Here is a 20,929-nt window from a genome sequence, read left to right as displayed (position 1 = left end):
TGTTTAGATCTCTTGCATCCAAGCAAATTCTGAGCTTTCCATTCTTTTTGTCCACTACGACGAGGGAACTCACCCACTCAGTTGGCTCATCTATCTTCTGAATCACGTTCAGGCTTTCCATCCTGTCCAACTTTGCCTTCAGTTGCTTTTGAAGAGCAAACAGAACTTTTCTGCATGGATGTATGACCGGTGTCCCTTTCACTCTGTCTCTCACTCACTGTCTCTTTCTCTATCTCTCTCTCCCTCTGTCTCTCCATCTGTATCTCTTATTTTCCGTCTCTCTCCCTCTGTCTCTCTCATTCTCCCTCTGTCTTCCTCACCCTCTCTCTCTGTCATTCGCTCTCTGACTCTCTCTGTGTCTCTCTCTCTCTGTCACTCTCTCTGTCTCTCTCCCTCTGTTTCTCTGTCTCTCTCTCTGTCTCTCTCTCTCTGTCTCTGTCTCTCTGTCTCTCTCTCTCTGTCTCTCTCTCTCTGTACCTCTCTGTCTGTACCTCTCTCTCTGTCATTCGCTCTCTGTCTCTCTCTGTGTCTCTCTCTCTATGTCTCTCTCTCTGCCCCTCACTCTGTCTCTCCCTCTATCTCTCTCTCTCCCCCTCTCCCCATCACTCTCTGTCTCCCTCTATCGCACTCTCTCTCTGTCAAAATAACTCTCTCCCGCTTTCCCTCATTCTGTCTCTCCCACTCTCTCTCACTCCCTCTCTCTCCCTCCCACACACTTTCTGTCTCTCACTCTCTCTTTCCCTCACCCTCTCTCTCTCCCTCTCCCCCTCACTCTATCTCTCCCTCTGCCTCTCTCTATTTCTCTCTCTCTCTCTATCTCTCTCCCTGTCTCTCTCTCTCTCTCTGTCCCTCTCTCTCTCTCTGTCACTCTCTCTGTCTCTCTCGCTCTGTCTCTCTCTCTGTCTCTCTGTCTCTTTCTCTCTGTCTCTCTCTCTCTGTACCTCTCTGTCTGTACCTCTCTCTCTGTCATTCGCTCTCTGACTCTCTCTGTGTCTCTCTCTCTCTGTCACTCTCTCTGTCTCTCTCCCTCTGTTTCTCTGTCTCTCTCTCTGTCTCTCTCTCTCTGTCTCTGTCTCTCTGTCTCTCTCTCTCTGTCTCTCTCTCTCTGTACCTCTCTGTCTGTACCTCTCTCTCTGTCATTCGCTCTCTGTCTCTCTCTGTGTCTCTCTCTCTATGTCTCTCTCTCTGTCTCTCTCTCTGTCTCTCTCTCTGTCTCTCTCTCTCTGTCTCTCTCTCTCTCTCTCTCTGTCTCTCTCACTCTCTGTCTCTCTCACTCTCTGTCTCTCTCTCTCTCTCTCTCTGTCTCTCTCTCTGTCTCTCGCTCTCTACCCCTCACTCTGTCTCTCTCTCTCTCTGTCTATCTTTCTCTGTCTATCGCTCTCTCTCTCTCTCTCTGTCTCTCTCTCTCTCTGTCTCTCTCTCTGTCTCTCTCTGTCTATCACTCTCTGTCTCTCTCTGTCTATCGCTCTCTGTCTCTGTCTCTCTCTCTCTGTCTCTCTCTCTCTCTGTCTCTGTCTCTGTCTCTCTCTGTCTCTCTCTCTCTTTCCCTCTCCCCCTCATTCGGTCTCCCCCTCTATCCCTCTCTCTCGCTCCCTCTCCCCTCCCTCTCTCTCACACTCCCGTTCTCTCTCTCGCAGTATTAGCTATGCATGCCTGGTGCTGGTGATCTTGGTGCTGAGGTTGACGAGTACGGAGGGAGAGGTGATTGCCATGTCGCTGGCCCTGGTCCTGGGCTGGTGTAACGTCATGTACTTCGCCCGAGGGTTCCACATGCTCGGTCCCTTCACCATCATGATCCAGAAGGTGAGCCGTAGCCATGGGTTATCATCGAGGTGACTGGGATGGGAGTGCGTAGAGCACCATGGTTCAGGCTGTGAGCGACTGGAGTCAGGTGTAGGCCCAGACCGGGTAGTGAGGGACTGGAGTCAGGTGTGGGCCCAGACCGGGTAGTGAGGGACTAGAGTCAGGTGTGGGCCCAGACTGGGTAGTGAGTGACTAGAGTCAGGTGTAGGCCCAGACTGGGTAGTGAGGGACTAGAGTCAGGTGTGGGCCCAGACTGGGTAGTGAGGGACTAGAGTCAGGTGTAGGCCCAGACTGGGTAGTGAGGGACTAGAGTCAGGTGTGGGCCCAGACTGGGTAGTGAGGGGCTGGAGTCAGGTGTGGGCCCAGACTGGGTAGTGAGGGACTGGAGTCAGGTGTGGGCCCAGACCGGATAGTGAGGGACTGGAGTCAGGTGTGGGCCCAGACTGGGTAGTGAGGGACTGGAGTCAGGTGTGGGCCCAGACTGGGTAAAGAGGGACTTGAGTCAGGTGTAGGCCCAGACTGGTTAGTGAGGGACTGGAGTCAGGGGTAGGCCCAGACTGGGTAGTGAGGGACTGGAGTCAGGTGTAGGCCCAGACTGGGCAGTGAGGGACTGGAGTCAGGTGTAGGCCCAGACTGGTTAGTGAGGGACTGGAGTCAGGGGTAGGCCCAGACTGGGTAGTGAGGGACTGGAGTCAGGTGTAGGCCCAGACTGGTTAGTGAGGGACTGGAGTCAGGTGTAGGCCCAGACTGGTTAGTGAGGGACTGGAGTCAGGGGTAGGCCCAGACTGGGCAGTGAGGGACTGGAGTCAGGTGTGGGCCCAGACTGGGTAGTGAGGGACTGGAGTCAGGTGTGGGCCCAGACTGGGTAGTGAGAGACTGGAGTCAGGTGTAGGCCCAGACTGGTTAGTGAGGGACTGGAGTCAGGGGTAGGCCCAGACTGGGTAGTGAGGGACTGGAGTCAGGTGTAGGCCCAGACTGGGCAGTGAGGGACTGGAGTCAGGTGTAGGCCCAGACTGGTTAGTGAGGGACTGGAGTCAGGGGTAGGCCCAGACTGGGTAGTGAGGGACTGGAGTCAGGTGTAGGCCCAGACTGGGCAGTGAGGGACTGGAGTCAGGTGTAGGCCCAGACTGGTTAGTGAGGGACTGGAGTCAGGGGTAGGCCCAGACTGGGTAGTGAGGGACTGGAGTCAGGTGTAGGCCCAGACTGGTTAGTGAGGGACTGGAGTCAGGTGTGGGCCCAGACTGGGTAGTGAGGGACTGGAGTCAGGTGTAGGCCCAGACTGGGTAGTGAGGGACTGGAGTCAGGTGTGGGCCCAGACTGGGTAGTGAGGGACTGGAGTCAGGTGTAGGCCCAGACTGGGCAGTGAGGGACTGGAGTCAGGTGTAGGCCCAGACCGGGTAGTGAGGGACTGGAGTCAGGTGTGGGCCCAGACTGGGTAGTGAGAGACTGGAGTCAGGTGTAGGCCCAGACTGGTTAGTGAGGGACTGGAGTCAGGTGTAGGCCCAGACCGGGTAGTGAGGGACTGGAGTCAGGTTTAGGCCCAGACCGGGTAGTGAGGGACTGGAGTCAGGTGTAGGCCCAGACTGGGTAGTGAGAGACTGGAGTCAGGTGTGGGCCCAGACTGGGCAGTGAGGGACTGGAGTCAGGTGTAGGCCCAGACTGGGTAGTGAGAGACTGGAGTCAGGTGTGGGCCCAGACCGGGTAGTGAGGGACTGGAGTCAGTTGTAGGCCCAGACTGGGTAGTGAGAGACTGGAGTCAGGTGTGGGCCCAGACCGGGTAGTGAGGGACTGGAGTCAGGTGTGGGTCCAGACCGGGTAGTGAGGGACTGGAGTCAGGTGTGGGCCCAGACTGGGTAGTGAGGAACTGGAGTCAGGTGTGGGCCCAGACCGGGTAGTGAGGGACTGGAGTCAGGTGTGGGCCCAGACTGGGTAGTGAGGGACTGGAGTCAGGTGTGGGCCCAGACTGGGTAGTGAGGGACTGGAGTCAGGTGTAGGCCCAGACTGGGTAGTGAGGGACTGGAGTCAGGTGTGGGCCCAGACTGGGTAGTGAGGGACTGGAGTCTGGTGTGGGCCCAGACTAGGTAGTGAGGGACTGGAGTCAGGTGTAGGCCCAGACTGGGTAGTGAGGGACTGGAGTCAGGTGTGGGCCCAGACTGGGTAGTGAGGGACTGGAGTCAGGTGTGGGCCCAGACTGGGTAGTGAGGGACTAGCGTCAGGTGTGGGCCCAGACCGGGTAGTGAGGGACTGGAGTCAGGTGTGGGCCCAGACTGGGTAGTGAGGGACTGGAGTCTGGTGTGGGCCCAGACTAGGTAGTGAGGGACTGGAGTCAGGTGTAGGCCCAGACTGGGTAGTGAGGGACTGGAGTCAGGTGTGGGCCCGGACCGGGTAGTGAGGGGCTGGAGTCAGGTGTAGGCCCAGACTGGGTAGTGAGGGACTGGAGTCAGGTGTGGGCCCAGACTGGGTAGTGAGGGTCTAGAGTCAGGTGTAGGCCCAGACTGGGTAGTGAGGGACTGGAATCAGGTGTGGGCCCAGACTGGGTAGTGAGGGACTGGAGTCAAGTGTAGGCCAGACTGGGTAGTGAGGGACTGCAGTCAGGTGTGGGCCCAGACTGGGTAGTGAGGGACTGGAGTCAAGTGTAAGCCAGACTGGGTAGTGAGGGACTGGAGTCAGGTGTGGGCCCAGACTGGGTAGTGAGGGACTGGAGTCAAGTGTGGGCCCAGACTGGGTAGTGAGGGACTGCAGTCAGGTGTGGGCCCAGACTGGGTAGTGAGGGACTGGAGTCAGGTGTGGGCCCAGACTGGGTAGTGTCGAAGTCTCGACTCCCGAGTAAGACTCTTAAACACAAAGTATCGTCAAAGACAGGCTTTATTTGCTTGCAAGGGAAGGGTTGTGTAGTCAAAGGCTACATCAGAACTCTTCAAAGTAATACAGAATTTGTAACATATTTATACAGTACAGAAACAAAACAGGCTTTCTATGCCACATGACATAGTTTTGAATCATACCTGATTACAAAGGCACAGACCTTGCGAATTATTGGAACAATGTATTCCAGGCTTCGTTAGAATAACGAACAGAAATACCTTGAGATAATATTAATTAATCCTTTATTATGGGATCCTTCTGTTCTCCCACTGTACCAACTGAGCCTGTGGGCCGATGTTTACCTTATCCTGTCCTTGGCTATTTGTTTGGTAAACGAGGCTCCTTGTTAAGCTTGTCACAGATAAGGAGTACGTATGTAGCATTCCTAAATTGTCTCATCCCCTTGAAAGTGATTAGTGAATCATGCTGTCGACCATTTGAGTTTTTATTCTATGCCTAGGAAGCCATTTTGTGTCTAAGTGAGAAACTGTACTTCCACATTCTTCCCTTTTGTCCTTACTAGGACAACATAACTGAAATTAACCTCTTCCTATCGGTCCTCGTACTAAATTTAGATTTTAGCCGAGGATACCGACTTCTTTGCCGTTTTGAACCATCCCCGGGATTTACCTGTATTGATGGTTGACCTTGTCTAAGATCGTCTTTCTTCTCTGTCTATTCTTAGTGTTTGGGCGTGTGTTCTTGTAGGGTTTAATTATGTTTGATTTGATTTCAGGTTTATGTCTTTGTATAGTTCTGCAGCTTATATTAGCCTGCAGTTCTCATTTGAGTCCAAAGATGTGCGGGTTAGGTTGATTGGCTATGATAAATTGACCCTTCGTGTTAGGGGGATTAAATACGTGGGGTTACGGGGATAGGGTGGGATATGTGTTGGTGTAGGGGTTACGGGGATCGGGTGGGATATGTGTCGGTGCAGGCTCGATGGGCCAAAATGGCCTCTATCTGCACTGTGGGGTTTCTGTGTTCTGTTCTGAGTGGAAAAATATGTTTTACAGAAAGAGGAGAGCATGTGGAATATATATGTAAATATATTTTGTCTAAGTCTTCTAATCCTTATAATTGTATTTTATTCAATCATCTCAGTTCCTCATCTAGGGGACCATTCTTTTCCTCTACTGACTTTACTTCTCTCTCTATCATCATATTAATTGCAGGCAAGACTGCCTTGCCTAACCTATTGCAACAACACTTAATCGTTGTGACAAACAGAGCAATGCATACAATCAGGGCTATTACTACTACCAGTCCATGCAATAATATTTGTCCTACTAATCCCAGCCATCCTCCCAATATCCAGTCAGCCCAGCCTTGGTTCTTTGGGTTTTCATACTGACTTACTGCATCTAGCATATTCATAAGACATGTACAAAAAAGTATTCACGTGTAATTCTCGTTTCTTTCGGGATCTTTCCCCATCTCCTTGGCATATTAGACTCAGTAGTCCGATTAGTATACAAAATATAGAGTCTTTCAAAATTCAATTGTCTCTATTCGGTGCCTTCTTGCAGTGGGATGCGTGAATCCAGGAAGATCTTTCCTTGACTTTTACGGCTGTGTTTGAAGCCAGGAGCACTTGATATGGTCCTTCGAAGCGTGGTTGCAGACCTTTCTTCCTTTTAAAAACCTTCACGTAGACGTCATCTCCAGGTTCCAAGTCATGGCACTTTCCCTCTGCTGGACTCGTTTGAGCTTCCTTTACCTGTTGGTGAAAGCTGGAAATACATTTAGTTAATGTGATGCAATAGTTTAGCATAGCCTCGTCCATTTTATGAATGTCCATTTGTTTCACCGTAAATGGTGCCGAAAATGGCAGTCTTAGGGGTCGTCCCATAACAATCTCATGTGGAGACAGTCCATTTGTCCTGCTAGTTGCTGCTCGCATTATCATCAATGCTAAGGGTAATAGTTCGACCCATTTAAGTCCAGTTTCATTGCAAAGTTCAGAAAGTTTATTCTTCAGCACTCCATTATGTCTTTCCACCAGTCCTGCGGATTGTGGATGATAACTGCAGTGAAAATGCTGGTTAATCTGCAAAGCTTTACATAGTTCTTTTATAATTGCTCCAGTGAAGTGCGATCCTCTGTCGCTTGAAAGCTGCATTGGTATTCCAAACCTTGGTATGATTTCTTTTAACAAGTGTTGAGTCTGTGTTGCTTATGCTTAGGATCAATCACTGGACACAGACAACAAGAATAACTTTTAACAGGTCGTTACTATTCGGAGGTCAGGGCTGAACTGCCCAGCAAATCCCTACACAACACTTATATACCGGTGTGGTCACCACCGGTATTACAGTATACAGCAGCCAAGAGAAAGTAGTACATCTCTTAAGGTAGTTCTCTTAAGGTGGAACAGGTTACATACACCACAATCCTCCCTTTTTAGCTTAACAGTTATATCCCCATTTAACATAACATAATAACATATATATATATACAACTTCATGCAAAACAGTTCAAAGATTCAGTCTCTGAGGAGGCCTCCTGATTCGAGTTGGATAACGCCTTTCAGGGGTCTCTGATTCTCGTTGCTGGGGTGACTCATCTAGTTGGTCTCTTATGGATTGGACATCATCATCAGGTACTTTCACTTCAGGTTCACTAACTTCTTCCACGGTTGTCTCTGCCGTAACCATGGGTTCTCGATTCTACCAGTTGGTCAGCATGACGCCGTATTACATTTTCACCAATATCTACCGTGTACATCAGGGGTCCTTGTCTGGCCCGAATTGTTCCAGATTGCCATTTCTCATTTTTATAGTCCCGGGCTAACACTGGTTGTCCTATTTCGAAACTCCGAGTGGAACTGTTTGTTTTCAACTTCCCTCCGCACATTTGGTTTTAACAAGTCCAACCTGGACCGCAACCTCCTGTTATAGAACATCATGGCAGGACTTTGGTTTGTCACTGCATAAGTGGCATTTCGATATGCCAGTAGGAATTTGTCCACCTTGTGTTGTAGTGGAATCTGATCTTCGCTCATGGCCTTTATTGCTTTTTTGAACGTTTGTACAAATCTCTCGGCCAACCCGTTTGTAGCCGAATGATATGGGGCAGAGGTATAATGTTTCACCCCATTCTTCTTCATGAATTTCTGGAATTCTTCTGACATGAACTGTGGTCCATTGTCTGAACATATTTGTTCTGGCAATCCATTTCTTGCAAATATCATTCTTAGCACCGCGATCGTCTTTTCTGAGGTAGTGGTAGTCATCTTAATCACTTCTGGCCATTTAGAATGTGCGTCCACCGCAATTAAAAACATGGAGTCCATGAATGGACCAGCAAAGTCAATATGTACATGTTGCCATGGGGTTGAAGGCCATTCCCATGGATGCAGCGGTGCAATCGAAGGTGCATTTTGGACTTTTTGGCACCCTGAGCAGCTTTTCGTCAGATCCTCTATCTGTTGGTCGATACCCGGCCACCACACATAAGCCCTAGCAAGGCTTTTCATCTTGACTCCCCCCAGATGACCTTCATGCAGTTCCTTTAGAACTCTCTCTCTTAACTTAGGAGGAATAATCAGCCTTGTTCCATACATCAATGTTCCTTGACAGACGGACAGCTGTTCTCGTCTTGCTGAGAATGCCGGTAACAGTGGATCACCATGTGCTGGCCATCCCTTCACTGTCACTTTGTAGACCCGGGACAGTGTTGGGTCGTTCCTGGTTTCTCTTTCAATACTTGCATTGGTGACTGGTAAACATTCGATGATGGTCGAGTGAAATAACTCAACAGGGTCAACCGTCGGTGCCCCCTCCTCTGTAGGTAGTGGCAGGCGCGACAGCCCATCAGCATTACCATGCTGCTTTGTACCTTTGAATTCAATCTGATACTGATGTGCCCCTAGGAAAAGGGACCATCTCTGGAGTCTCTGTGCTGTCATCACCGAAACACCCTTCTTAGGGTTAAAAATGGATACCAACGGCTGGTGGTCTGTCAGAAGCGTAAACTTTTGGCCCTGCAGGTAATGATTAAACTTCTTTACTCCCCACACAAGGCTGAGAGCCTCCCTATCTATCTGAGCATAGTTGCGCTCCGCAGAGGTCAATGATCTGGATGCGAATGCGACTGGCCTCTCCAGGCCATTTGGCAACTTGTGTGAGAGTACTGCCCCAATACCATATGGAGAAGCATCACAAGCCAAACGAATAGGCAGCGTTGGGTTGAAGTGAGCCAACACTTCCTCTGAGGTGATTGTATTGATTTCCTTGTGGATTCAATAACGACTCATTTATGAAAGAGAATGTTGTTTAATCTAAAGTCTGTTCAACTCTTTTTAACAGCCTTTACAGGACACACCATGCTGTGATGCATCTAGAATGAAACAGAAAGTAAAACTCTCAGCCTGCTTGTCTGTGTCACATGACCTCTGCTGCTCAGGCACAAGCAATCAAAAACACAGACAAATATGCTGTAAGGCATAAGTAATCAAACACAGACAAATATCATCACTATTTGCTGATATCATTACATCTCCCTTTCTTAAAACAAAAGTAATTTACTTTTAACTAACAACATTTAATGAACTTACATTATCATTATCATGATCAAGGTTTTTTACCTTTGCTTTGTGTGTTCACATGAAATATGTCAATACACTAGAACTTGAAGAAAGAATAAGATAACATTACTTCCTTCTATAACAATAGTCCTTAAATTTGCTCAATGAGTCTCTCAGGAGGCTTCACGTGTCTTGAGGATTTTCTGATTGAGTGTCCTTGAATCTGAGTTGTTGCCTCAGATGATTGGTTCTCAGCTGTGTGATCAAGTTGTTCAACAGTATCAGTCTCGTGAACTGCTGTGTGATCAGGTTGTTCAACAGTATCAGTCTTTTGACCTGCTGTGGCTGGTTCCATGAGAAGATCTCGACGATTTCTTCTCAGAACAGCACCCTCATCTGTCTGAATGGTGTATGATCTTGGTTGAACTTCACTCAGGACAGTTCCCTTCTCCGTCCATGTGTTTGTTTTGTCTTTGAACCTTACTTGGTCACCAGTGTGGAGTTCAGGTAGGTTTTGTGTTCCTCTGTCATAATAGTACTTTTGCTTTTCTTTCTGTTGCTCTTTGAACTTCCTCACTTTCTCCCCCTCTTTTGTTTTCAGGAGGTTCTCCGGGATGGGTAGGTTTGACCTTAGCCGACGTCCCATCAGGAGTTGGGCTGGTGACATACCACACTCGAGCGGCGTTGTGCGGTATACAAGCATGCTTTGGTAGAAGTCAGTTCCACTGTCTTTTGCCTTGTACATCAGTCTTTTCACTGTCTGGACCGATTTTTCCACTAGTCCATTGGACTGTGGATAGTGAGGACTTGACGTTGTGTGGAAAAATCCCACTCTTTGGCAAAGTGTCGGAAATTTGCATTGTTAAACTGGGGTCCGTTGTCTGTGAAGACCTCGCTTGCCACGCCATGTCTGGAGAATATGGCTTTCATACTTCTTATCACAGCTTCTGCAGTGGTGGTGTACAGTCTACAAACCTGTGGATACAGGGAGTAATAGTCTGTGACGACAAGATAGTCCTTCCCTTGACATACGAATAGGTCAGCGCCTACCTTCTGGTAAGGTCTGTCTGGTGCTGGGTGTGGCTTTAGTGGTTCTACCGGATTGCTTGCTCAATATTTCAGGCATATTGTGCAGTTTGACACCTCATTTGTCACATCTTGGTTCATTCGTGGCCAGTACATCACCTCTCGTGCTCTTTTCTTACACTTTTCGATTCCCAGATGTCCTCCATGGATCTTTTTTAGCATCGTTCTTCTCAGACTCTTTGGGATAACTATTTTACTTCCTTTGTAGATGATGTCTTCGACCACTGATAGTTCCGCCCTGCAGTTCCAGTACTCTGCTATATCAGGTGAGCAGTCTTCACAGAATCAGAGAAACCCCACAGTGCAGATAGAGGCCATTTCGGCCCATCGAGCCTGCACCGACACATATCCCACCCGATCCCTGTAACCCCCCGTATTTAATCCCCCTAACACTAAGGGTCAATTTATCATAGCCAATCAACCTAACCTGCACATCTTTGGACTGTGGGAGGAAACCGGAGCACCCGGAGAAAACCCACGCAAACACGGGGAGAATGTGCAAACTCCACACAGACAGTCACCCGAGGCCGGATTTGAACCCGGGTCCCTGGCGCTGTGAGGCAACAGTGCTAACCACTATGCCACCGTGCCGTCTTGCTTCATGTTGGGCCATCCATCCAAGATGCTTTTTCTCAGTCGTCTCATTGTTTCATCTTTGTTTGTCTCAGTCTTTATGAGCTCCATTTTTGCATCTGCTATGGGCAGTGCACTTGTGATCATGTCCACGTAAGCGTTCACTTTTTCATCCATTGTGGTGTTTGCGGGCTCACTTGGGTCTACAGCTCTGGACAACGTGTCTGCTGTATACATCAGCTTACCCGGTGTGTACGCAACATTCAGTGTATAGCGTTGCAGCCTGATCATCATTCTTTGTATTCTAAGTGGACAGCTATTTAGTGGCTTTTGGAACAATGCAATCAAGGGCTTATGGTCAGTCTCTACACTGATTGCTTGTCCTGCCACAAACTGGTGAAATCTTTCACAGGCGTATGTGATGCTGAGCAGCTCCTTTTCTATTTGAGCATATCGCGTCTCCGCGTCTGTCATTGAGCGCGATGCATATGCAATAGGTTGCCAGTAGTCATATTGTTGCAGAAGAACGGCACCGAGCCCACTCTGTGATGCATCTGATGATATCTTGATGGGTCTCGCTGGGTCATAAAACCTCAGAACTGGTTCCTCTGTGAGCAGTTTCTTTAGATCGCTCCATGACTTCTCATGCTCATGATTCCATTCCCATTCTATGTTCTTTTCAGTTAGTCTTCTCAGTGGCGCCATCTTTTCTGAGAGGTTGGATATGAATTTCCCCATGTAGTTGATCATTCCATTAAACCTCTGCACGTCCTTTTTGCATTGTGGCTTTGGCATATTCTCAATGGCGGACACCTTTCTGGGATCTGGTCTGATGCCCTCACTGCTAAGGATATCTCCCACAAATGTCAGTTCTGTCACCCCGAGCTGGCATTTCTCTCTATTCAGCTTCAGGTTTGTTTTCCTTGTTGCTTCCAGCACTTTTTTCAGTCTCTCGTCATGCTCAGTTCTCGTGGTTCCCCATACTATGATGTCATCTATTGATGTATCAACTCCCTCCAGGTGCTCATAGATCATATGGATAGTCTTGTGATACACTTCAGGAGCTGAGGCAATGCCAAATGGTAACCTTAGGAATCTGTATCTGCCAAATGGAGTGTTGAACGTGCACAGTCTTGAACTTGCTTCGTCCAGCTTCATCTGCCAAAATCCTGAGGATGCATCTAACTTGCTGAAATATTTTGCATTTGCAAAGTGTGCCATGATTTCTTCACGTGTAGGAAGCTTGAAGTGCTCTCTCTTTATTGCTCTGTTTTAAACCTAGTATGGCTTGCACATCATTTGGCACCACGATTAATGCTAGCGTGTGCTCTCTGTCCTTGTGTGTTACTTTGACAATGCATTTTCCTTTCACTGGTATATCAGTACCTGAGTATCCGGTCACTTTCACTTGTATTCCATGTAACTTTGGTCTGGGTCTAATTCTCTTAAAATCGGTCTCTGATATCACATTAACTTGTGCTCCAGTATCCAATTTAAATGGAATGTGTATGTCGTTCACTTTTAGTGTCAACATCCAGTCTCTTTCTTCTTTTTTGTTTTCAGACACCACATCTACATAGAATTCCTCTATCTCGCTTTCATCTACTGTATGGACCTTGCTTTGTTGCGCTTGGTTCTTACAGCAACGGGCATAATGGTTGTTTTTGTTGCATCTATTGCATGTTTTACCATATGCTGGACACTTTCTTGGTGGATGCTGTGTACCGCATCGACTACATGACTTCCGATTGTCCCTTTCATTTTTGTTTGCTGGCCACGCCTCTTTTTTCACATTGGCGCTCTCTTTGTTAAGCGGTTTATGTCCATTCTTACTCATTGCATCCACGTTGCAGCTACTGTCACTGAACAGCTCCTTTGCCTGCAACTTCACAGTCTCTGTAGCCCTACACAGTGCTATGGCTTTTCCCAGGTCTAGATCTTGCTCTCTTAGCAGTCTTTCCCTTAGACCATTATCTGGAATACCACACACCAGTCTGTCTTTTATCAGCGAGCCTGTCAGTCCCCCAAATTCACACGATTCGCTTCGGTTTCTCAGTTCAGTCACAAACTGATCAATAGTCTCACCCGTTTTCTGTACACATGTGAAAAATTTGTGCCTCTCAAATGTAACGTTGCGTTTAGGTATGCAGTAGGCCTCAAACTGTTCCATTATTTTATCTAGCTTCATTTTGTCTCCATCAACAGCAAATATGAAATTATTATACAGCTCCAGCGCTGCATCACCCACTACATGTAAGAGCACGGACGATTTCTGTTTATCACTTTTCTCATCAGCTCCAATTGCCGCTAAATACAACTCTAAACGTTGTTTGAACCTTCTCCAATTTTCAGCCACATTACCTGACAACTGAAGCGTCGCCGGTGGGAGTAAACCTTCCATTTTTCACTTCGTTAGCTATTCTCTAATGGTAAGCAACGATGTTCTCTTCTGGCTTGCTAATATGTGGAGAGCTGATGTCGCTTACTTGCCACAATTCCTTTCACTGTCCCATCGAGTTGCTAACTTCAGATTTTTTCTCTTTCAGCCACTTCTGACACCATGTATTGATTTCCTTGTGGGTTCAATAACGACTCATTTATGAAAGAGAATGTTGTTTAATCTAAAGTCTGTTCAACTCTTTTTAACAGCCTTTACAGGACACACCATGCTGTGATGCATCTAGAATGAAACAGAAAGTAAAACTCTCAGCCTGCTTGTCTGTGTCACATGACCTCTGCTGCTCAGGCACAAGCAATCAAAAACACAGACAAATATACTGTAAGGCATAAGTAATCAAACACAGACAAATATCATCACTATTTGCTGATATCATTACAGTGATCAATGCCTTGCTTTTGCGAAAGGCCCTCTTACAGTCCTCGCTCCACTTCCATGGTACTCCCTTCTGCAAAAGAGCGTTCAGCGGGTGCAGCACCGTGGATAAATTTGGCAGAAACTTATGGTAATAGTTAATCAACCCTAGGAACGACCTCAACTGGGATACATTATCCGGAGCGGGAGCCTTCACAACAGCTTCGATCTTGTCAGGAGACTTATGAAGCCCCTCCTGGTCAATGACATGACCACAGTACGAGATCCGCTTCTGAAAGAACTCACATTTCTGGCGATTAACTCGAAGTCCATATTCTTTCAATCTGGTGAGCACCAGTTCCAAATTTGCAAGGTGTTCCTCGTCATCATCTCCTGTAATCAGAACATTGTGTGCCTGGAATTCCCTGTAATACCTGCTCCATGGCCCTCTGCCAAATTGCTGGAGCCGATGCCACTCCAAAAACCAGTCTATTATACCGGTACAAGCCTCTATGCGTGTTGATCGTGAGATACTGGCGTGACTCTTCCTCAACTTCCATCTGTAAGTACGCCTGCGCCAGGTCTATCTTGGTGAAGTGTTTCCCGCCAGACAACGAAGCGAAGATATCCTCAATCTGCGGAAGCGGATACTGCACCGTGTGAAGCACCGGATTAACAGTGATCTTGAAATCTCCACAGATGCGAACCTTCCCTGGTTCCCCCGGCTTGTTGCTCAATGAACGCTTCATGACAGGAACAATGGGTGTGGCCCACTCGCTCCAGTCTACCTTGGATAGTACCCCTGAACATTCTAGCCCTTCCAGCTCTGCTTCCACAGCAGGTCGTATCGCATAAGGTACCCGTCTGGCTTTGAAAAATTTCGGGTTTGCATGTTCTTCAACCTTGATGTTTGCCGTAATTCCTCTCAGTGTTCCCAGTCCCTGTTGGAACACCTCTTTAGCTTCGTCCCATATTCTGGACAATCATTTAGGTTTGACATCTTTTTTACCGGAATCTACCGTCCATATTTATTTTCCTAATCCACTCCCATCCCAGTAGTGGTGGACCTCCCTCAGGTAGCACATATAAGTCCATTCCTCGGCTTTCTTTGCCCTTGTGGACCACCTTTACCTCTATCTTCCCGATGGGGTATACTCTTTGCCCCGTGTATGTTTTCAATACAATCTCCGTATCCCGTAGGGGAATATGTGGGAATAACCTTTTGTAATCTTGCTTATTCATGACCGTCAATGCCGATCCAGTGTCCAATTCCATCTTCACTTGGACTCCTGCTATCTGAAGTGTGACCCAAATTGTTTGGAGGTCTGCTTCCTTACCAACATTGTGTACTCTTAGACTACCCAGTTCATTACTGCTGGAGTCTGAATTTGACTTCCGTTCGTTCGAACTGTTCTCTGTCACCTTGTGTACCTTTCTGTACTTTTCCTGCGGTGACTTTTTGTTGCTGGTCTTCTTTCCTGACCGGCATACTTTAGCTATGTGACCAAGCCTGCCACATTTTCTGCATTCCTGATTTTTGAACCAGCACTGGTTCTGATCGTGCGTTGTCTTTCCACAACGATAACGTTTTACTGTACCCAAGACCATTTGATTGGTGCTGAGTTCCGGTGACCGTAGCTGCATTTCCGCCGTGCCTCTTGCTGCGGCTTCTTGCGATGCTGCAATAGTGACAGCTTTATCAAGCGTAAGATCATTCTCCTCAAGCAGTCGCTTTTGTGTTCCTTCTTTTAACAATCCACACACAAATTTATCTCTCAGCGCATCTGCTAGTCCTGTTCCAAACTGACAGTACTTCGATAGCTTACGCAGTTCAATTAAAAATTCAGCATTGCTTTCGTCTTTCAGCTGCGTTCTTCTGTAAAATTTAAATCGTTCTGCTATCATCAGCGGCGTGGGGTTTAAATGATTTTTCAGGACAGTAACAATATTCGCGAAAGTCTGATCCACCGGTTTATCTGGTGATAGAAGGTGCTTCAATAGCCCGTATGTCTTCGCACCCATTGAGCTTAATAAGGTTAGTGCTTTCTCATCATTTGGTACCTTATTTGCTTTACAATAAACTTCCATGCGTTCTACATACGTGGTCCAATCTTCGATATCGCTATCAAAGGTATTAATGTTCCCATGTTTAGGCATCCTTGCAAGTTTTTAAATTTTTCTTTTTCTCAAAATGGTGGCTTCCCGCGCTTGTCTTCTTCCCCCGCCTACTAAAATGGCGGCTTCCCGCACTTGGCGGTCTTTCCCGCGCTCGTCTTCTTCCCCCCCCCGCCGACTACAATGGCGGATTCCCGCATTTGCCTTCTTCCCCCGCTGGCTGCAATGGCGATTGCCGTGCTGCTGCCGTTCTCGCCTCCCCAGCGGTTCTCAATTCCCCGACGCTGCTTTGCCTCGCAGCCCCGCTTGCAGCCCGGTCCTTTACACCGGCTGCGTTTGATTTCTCCGCGGCTCTCGTGCCTTAAGCTGCCCCAGTCGCTGCGCCTCTTGGCCTTGATTGCAGCCCGGCCCTTTTTACCGGCCGTGGTCGAGTTCTCCACCCTTATTCCTCCGTTTTCCCTCCCCTACTCCACAGCCAACGCGGCCGACTTTCTGCTCGTGTCGCTGATCGGCTTACCCACCACCGTGGTAGAAGGGATGATCACTGCCTGTCGCTGATGGAGGGCTTCGTGGTCAGAATTTTTCTTTTTAACCCCGGTTCTCGATGCCTTCCGTGCGATGGTGCTCAGCAGGATGATGAGGGCGGATGCCTCTTCTCGATGCCCGTTCTGAGGACGAAGCTGCCTTGGATGTAAAACTGCCGCAGGGTAAGATCGGACTCATCGCCACTGTTGAGTCTGTGTGTCCCAGTTATGCTTAGGATCAATCACTGGACACAGACAACAAGAATAACTTTTAACAGGTCTTTACTATTCGGAGGTCAGGGCTGAACTGCCCAGCAAATCCCTACACAACACTTATATACCGGTGTGGTCACCACCGGTATTACAGTATACAGCAGCCAAGAGAAAGTAGTACATCTCTTAAGGTAGTTCTCTTGAGGTGGAACAGGTTACATGCACCACAACAAGCACTTTGCTACTGTTACAGCATCATTCTTTTTACATGGGAAAGCTTCGACCCATCTTGAAAACATATCTATAATTACTAACACATACTTAAATCCTAAACATGGAGGTATTTCAATAAAATCCATTTGCAAATTTACAAAAGGGCCTGATGGATTCGGGTGGGAGGCAGGCTGTACTTTCTCTGTTTTACCTGGATTCATTTCCTGGCATGTGGTGCACCTTTCACTGATTTGTTTTGCAATTGCCGAAATACCTGGTGCATACCATGTTTGATTAATATAGTCTGCCATCCCCCCTTTGCCCGCATGCGTGAACATGTGAACGCATCGGGCAATCCATGGGAGTAAAGATTTAGGCGCCACCATGCGGCCGTCATGGTGAACCCATACCCCTTCAGGCATTTTAAAGCAAGAATCCCTTGCCCAAGTTAACACTTCGTCCAGGTTAGCCTGTGACTGAAAGGCTAAAACATCATTAATAGAAGGTGGGTCATTATCTGATTTTTGTTGACGCAAAACAAAGGCTGAGACCTGTGGCCCTGTATCTGACAGAGCGGCTGATTTAGCAGCTCTATCTGATCGCTCGTTACCCAAGGATATCTGATCCTGACTGCCTGTATGAGCCTGACATTTAATAACTGAAATCTTAGTGGGGCACACTAGAGCCTTTAAAAGATTATTGATTTGCTCAGCATTCTCAATAGTTGATCCTGAGGAAGTTAGAAACCCCCTTAATTTCCAGATCTGTCCATAATCGTGAGCAACTCCAAAAGCATACCTGGAGTCGGTATAAATGTTAACAGTTTGATCAGTAGCCAATATACAAGCTCTGGTAAGAGCGAAGAGTTCTGCTTGTTGCGCTGAAAATGATTGAGGTAGTGAGAGTGCTTCCATAACTGAATGATCATCTGAAACGGCATACCCAGCCCTAGGTGATCCCTTGTCATCCCTAAGGGCTGACCCATCTACGTAGTACGCTAAGTCACTATTGGAGATAGGAGTTTCTGATAAATCTGTTCAGGGCTTAGTCACCAATTGGGTGATCATTTCGCAGCAATGTGGAGTTCCGTCTTCTTCTGTGGGTAGCAGCGTGGCTGGATTCAAGGCCGAACATCTTTGAATTAGGAGATTAGAGTTGGATAATAACTCAACCTCATATTTACTGCTGCTGGCTGACGTCAGATGTTGAGTGGCGCATTTTGTCAATAGCACCTCAACTGAATGTGGCACAAATAAAATAGTCCGGTGATTGAGCGTGATACCTTGAGCTTGTTGTACAGCATAATAGGCAGCAGCTAGAATTGGCAGGCATCCAGGCAGGCCGCATGCAACGGGATCCAATTGAGTAACTGTCTTTTATAGTCGTGTCTTTTCCCGTGCCTTCATAAAAGGCAGTGCAATGCAGATTCATGTGCCAGCTGTCTAATTTCAAATCCTTCTGGTACTCTGAGACTGTTCTTGAGGCACGGTGTAGTGCTCCTACAATTATCATTAGTTTATGGCTTATTTCTTGGTTTTCATTTGCCCACTGGTAGACAATGGGAGGGGAGCATTCTTGTAAAAGGCACATAGTACATCTATCGGTCGGAACGTGTATCTGCAGTCCCTTTTCTGAACAAATTATTGTTGCCTGCATTTTGCACAACAAGCCTCTCCCTAAAAGGTTCATGGGGGCGTCGTCTGATAACAAAAAAGCATGTTGGCCAGAAAAGTTATCTGCTCGTATTTGTAACGGTTGTGACCATGTCAGAGTCTGTGAGACACCAGAAAGTCCTATGCAGGTAACATCCTTGTCAGTGCATGGAATTCCTGTAGCGTATTGTTTTGTCAATAGTGAGGTTGTGGCTCCTGTGTCGACGAGAAAAGGGACTTTCTTGCCTTGCATATTTATGGATAGATATGGCTCATCTCTAGAATTTAGCGATACTGGTGGTAATTGGAGAGTGTGGGTATTGTTCGGGGCCGTTTCTCCGTGTCATGCTGAATAATTTTGCCCTGGGGGTCCGAATTGTCCTTCCATAATCTGACCTCCCCAAGGATCCCCTGTTGTAAAGCCTGCTTGTGGACGAGTGTGAACCTGGGCTTGGGTATTTGTATTTACTGGGGCACCTCCCCAGCCTTGATTTTGCTGTTTGGGGAACGGCAATTGGACTTCCAGTGTCCGATCTGACCACAGTTAAAACACGGAGAGTTTGTGCCTCTTCCGTTCCACTGGCCTCTGCCAGTCCCTCCTCTACTATTTCCTCTATATCCGCCTCTGTTATACCCTCTACCTCGTCCCCTGTTTTGACCCTGGTAGTAAATAGTAGTCTGGGCGGTCAGGGCTGGAGAAGCTGCTTGCTCCATTAACAAGGAAACTTTACTCTTTTGATCTTTATTCCTTTCCTGTATTCCTTTCAAGATTTGTGTTAATTCAGGAATGGTTTTATGTCTCCAGTCAAGGCAAACTAAAGTCAACGGTTCCTTAAGTTCTGTTCTGAGGCCGTTTACAAGGGCGTTAATTAAAGGGATTTGGTAATTTTCTTTTGTCATACCCGAATGCTGTCCCATAACTGCTTCCATTCTTTCTATATAATCCTCAACGTCTTCATCTCTTTTCTGAGTTGTCTCAATTATCTTATCTAGTGTTGATTATATTCTCCTGACTTACAGCACTGGGGTCGGGTGATTCACCACCCGCTGCGCCTTGTTGTTGCACTTCGTATTCAGGAGGCGGGGCTGGTCTTCTGAACCATCCCTGATCCTTGTCATCACTGGAATGAGTCGTGGGCATGGGAGGATATTCACAGGGAGGAGCGGTAGGCTTCGGGTTTTGTCTTAAAGGCATTAGCGTAACCTTTCCTTGTTTAATCAATTTATTCATTAGATCTCTTTTCTTATTTTTGTTCACAATTTTACTAGCTAATATGCTGCGTTCCTTACGTTTTTCTGCTTCCCTTTTCCAATCTGAGAAGGCAGACCAATTTATTGACTTTGCACCCCTTCTCCTTGGGTCTCTGCCTGCTAGGCAGTTTTCTAGACACGTGATTCTATCTAGATTAAATGTACCATCCACGGGGAAAGGGTGTCTGTCTTTCTTGGTCCATCTAGCCCACTTAGGTAAATCATATATGGATATCTGACCATAGTAGGTAAAGACATAAGAAGCGGGAGTTCCTTTTTTTTTTCTGGGATCTTGCTCTGTGCAGCTCCCATCTTAGTTTGTATGGTTTTTTTTTTTAACTAGGCCCTCTTCTTCTAGATCGCAAGTTTCACCCCTTACCCCCTTACGACTATTACTGACTGTCTAAAAGGACCATAAGTGATGAAAAATAACAAGTAATAACAACAGTCAAAGAAATGACAAGTAATGCAGCCGCCCAAACAGGCAAACAGACCAAATATTCAGACATTTATCTTATACTCTAAACTAAACAAATAGTCAATTCTCAGTTTGCGTTGTACGCCACTACAAGCTGAGTCCTTAACATTTAACTTATACTTTATGTGAGAGTCTTCTGTCTTAACGTTGTCAATAATCAACAAACAAAACAGAAAACAATGGTTGCGATAATTCTTAACCTCTATATTCATATAAAATCCTTATGCTTTAATGCGAGGGGCTTGAACACTCATAGAAGGTATCTCAATGGAGAATAGTCCCGAGCCTGGTAATACAGGTCATTAAAACACAGTGACAATCCTCAAATGATACTTTCTGCCGCGGGTCTCTCACCCCGGCTCAAGGGACCCACCCTTGATACTGCAGTTTTAACTTGGTACCTTATCTGCCTGGGACTCAGCCCTGTCGACTTTCCTCTTGCCTTCATTGCCCGATACTTTTTTTTTAAAGACTTGAGTTGTCAGTATTCTCCTCCTTTCAGTGGTCAACAATAAAAGAAGCAAAAGTTACAGGATTCAACTCAAGTCTGAAACACGAGTCTTAACTTGATCGCAGTACTCCCGTCGGAAGAAACAGACCACACCAATTCAATATCTAATGAGAAATCTTTTTATGTGATAAAACATCATTGTGGCCATTCAGGATCTGTCATTAGAGATTCACGATGCCCTTGTCCGTGACTTACCGAAAGGCAGCAAGCGATCTCGGTGGAACCTCCAAGTAATACTGTCGAAGTCTCGACTCCTGAGTAAGACTCTTAAACACAAAGTATCGTCAAAGACAGGCTTTATTTGC

At 47.1% G+C, this 20,929-nt stretch overlaps 1 protein-coding gene across 1 annotated transcript in view; it reads left to right on the top strand.

The window, feature by feature from the left end:
• The window catches only part of LOC147098713 (transient receptor potential cation channel subfamily V member 6-like), a gene marked incomplete at its 3' end in the record, with an annotated part of 47,290 nt that extends 45,487 nt beyond the window's left edge, over positions 1 to 1,803 (top strand). The window contains exon 9 of the mRNA XM_085969168.1: positions 1,638 to 1,803. Within this exon, the coding sequence (XP_085825294.1) occupies positions 1,638 to 1,803 (166 nt within the window). The remainder of the gene's footprint in view (positions 1 to 1,637) is intronic.
• Between the last annotated feature and the right edge of the window lie 19,126 nt (positions 1,804 to 20,929).

Source organism: Somniosus microcephalus, chromosome 28 (assembly GCF_052327205.1).
Source record: "Somniosus microcephalus isolate GS21.2 chromosome 28, FLI_Smic_1.0, whole genome shotgun sequence".
Classification (NCBI taxonomy): domain Eukaryota; kingdom Metazoa; phylum Chordata; class Chondrichthyes; order Squaliformes; family Somniosidae; genus Somniosus; species Somniosus microcephalus.
The sequence above is the reverse complement of the archived record's forward strand: the minus strand, read 5'-3'. Positions and strand labels throughout refer to the sequence as shown.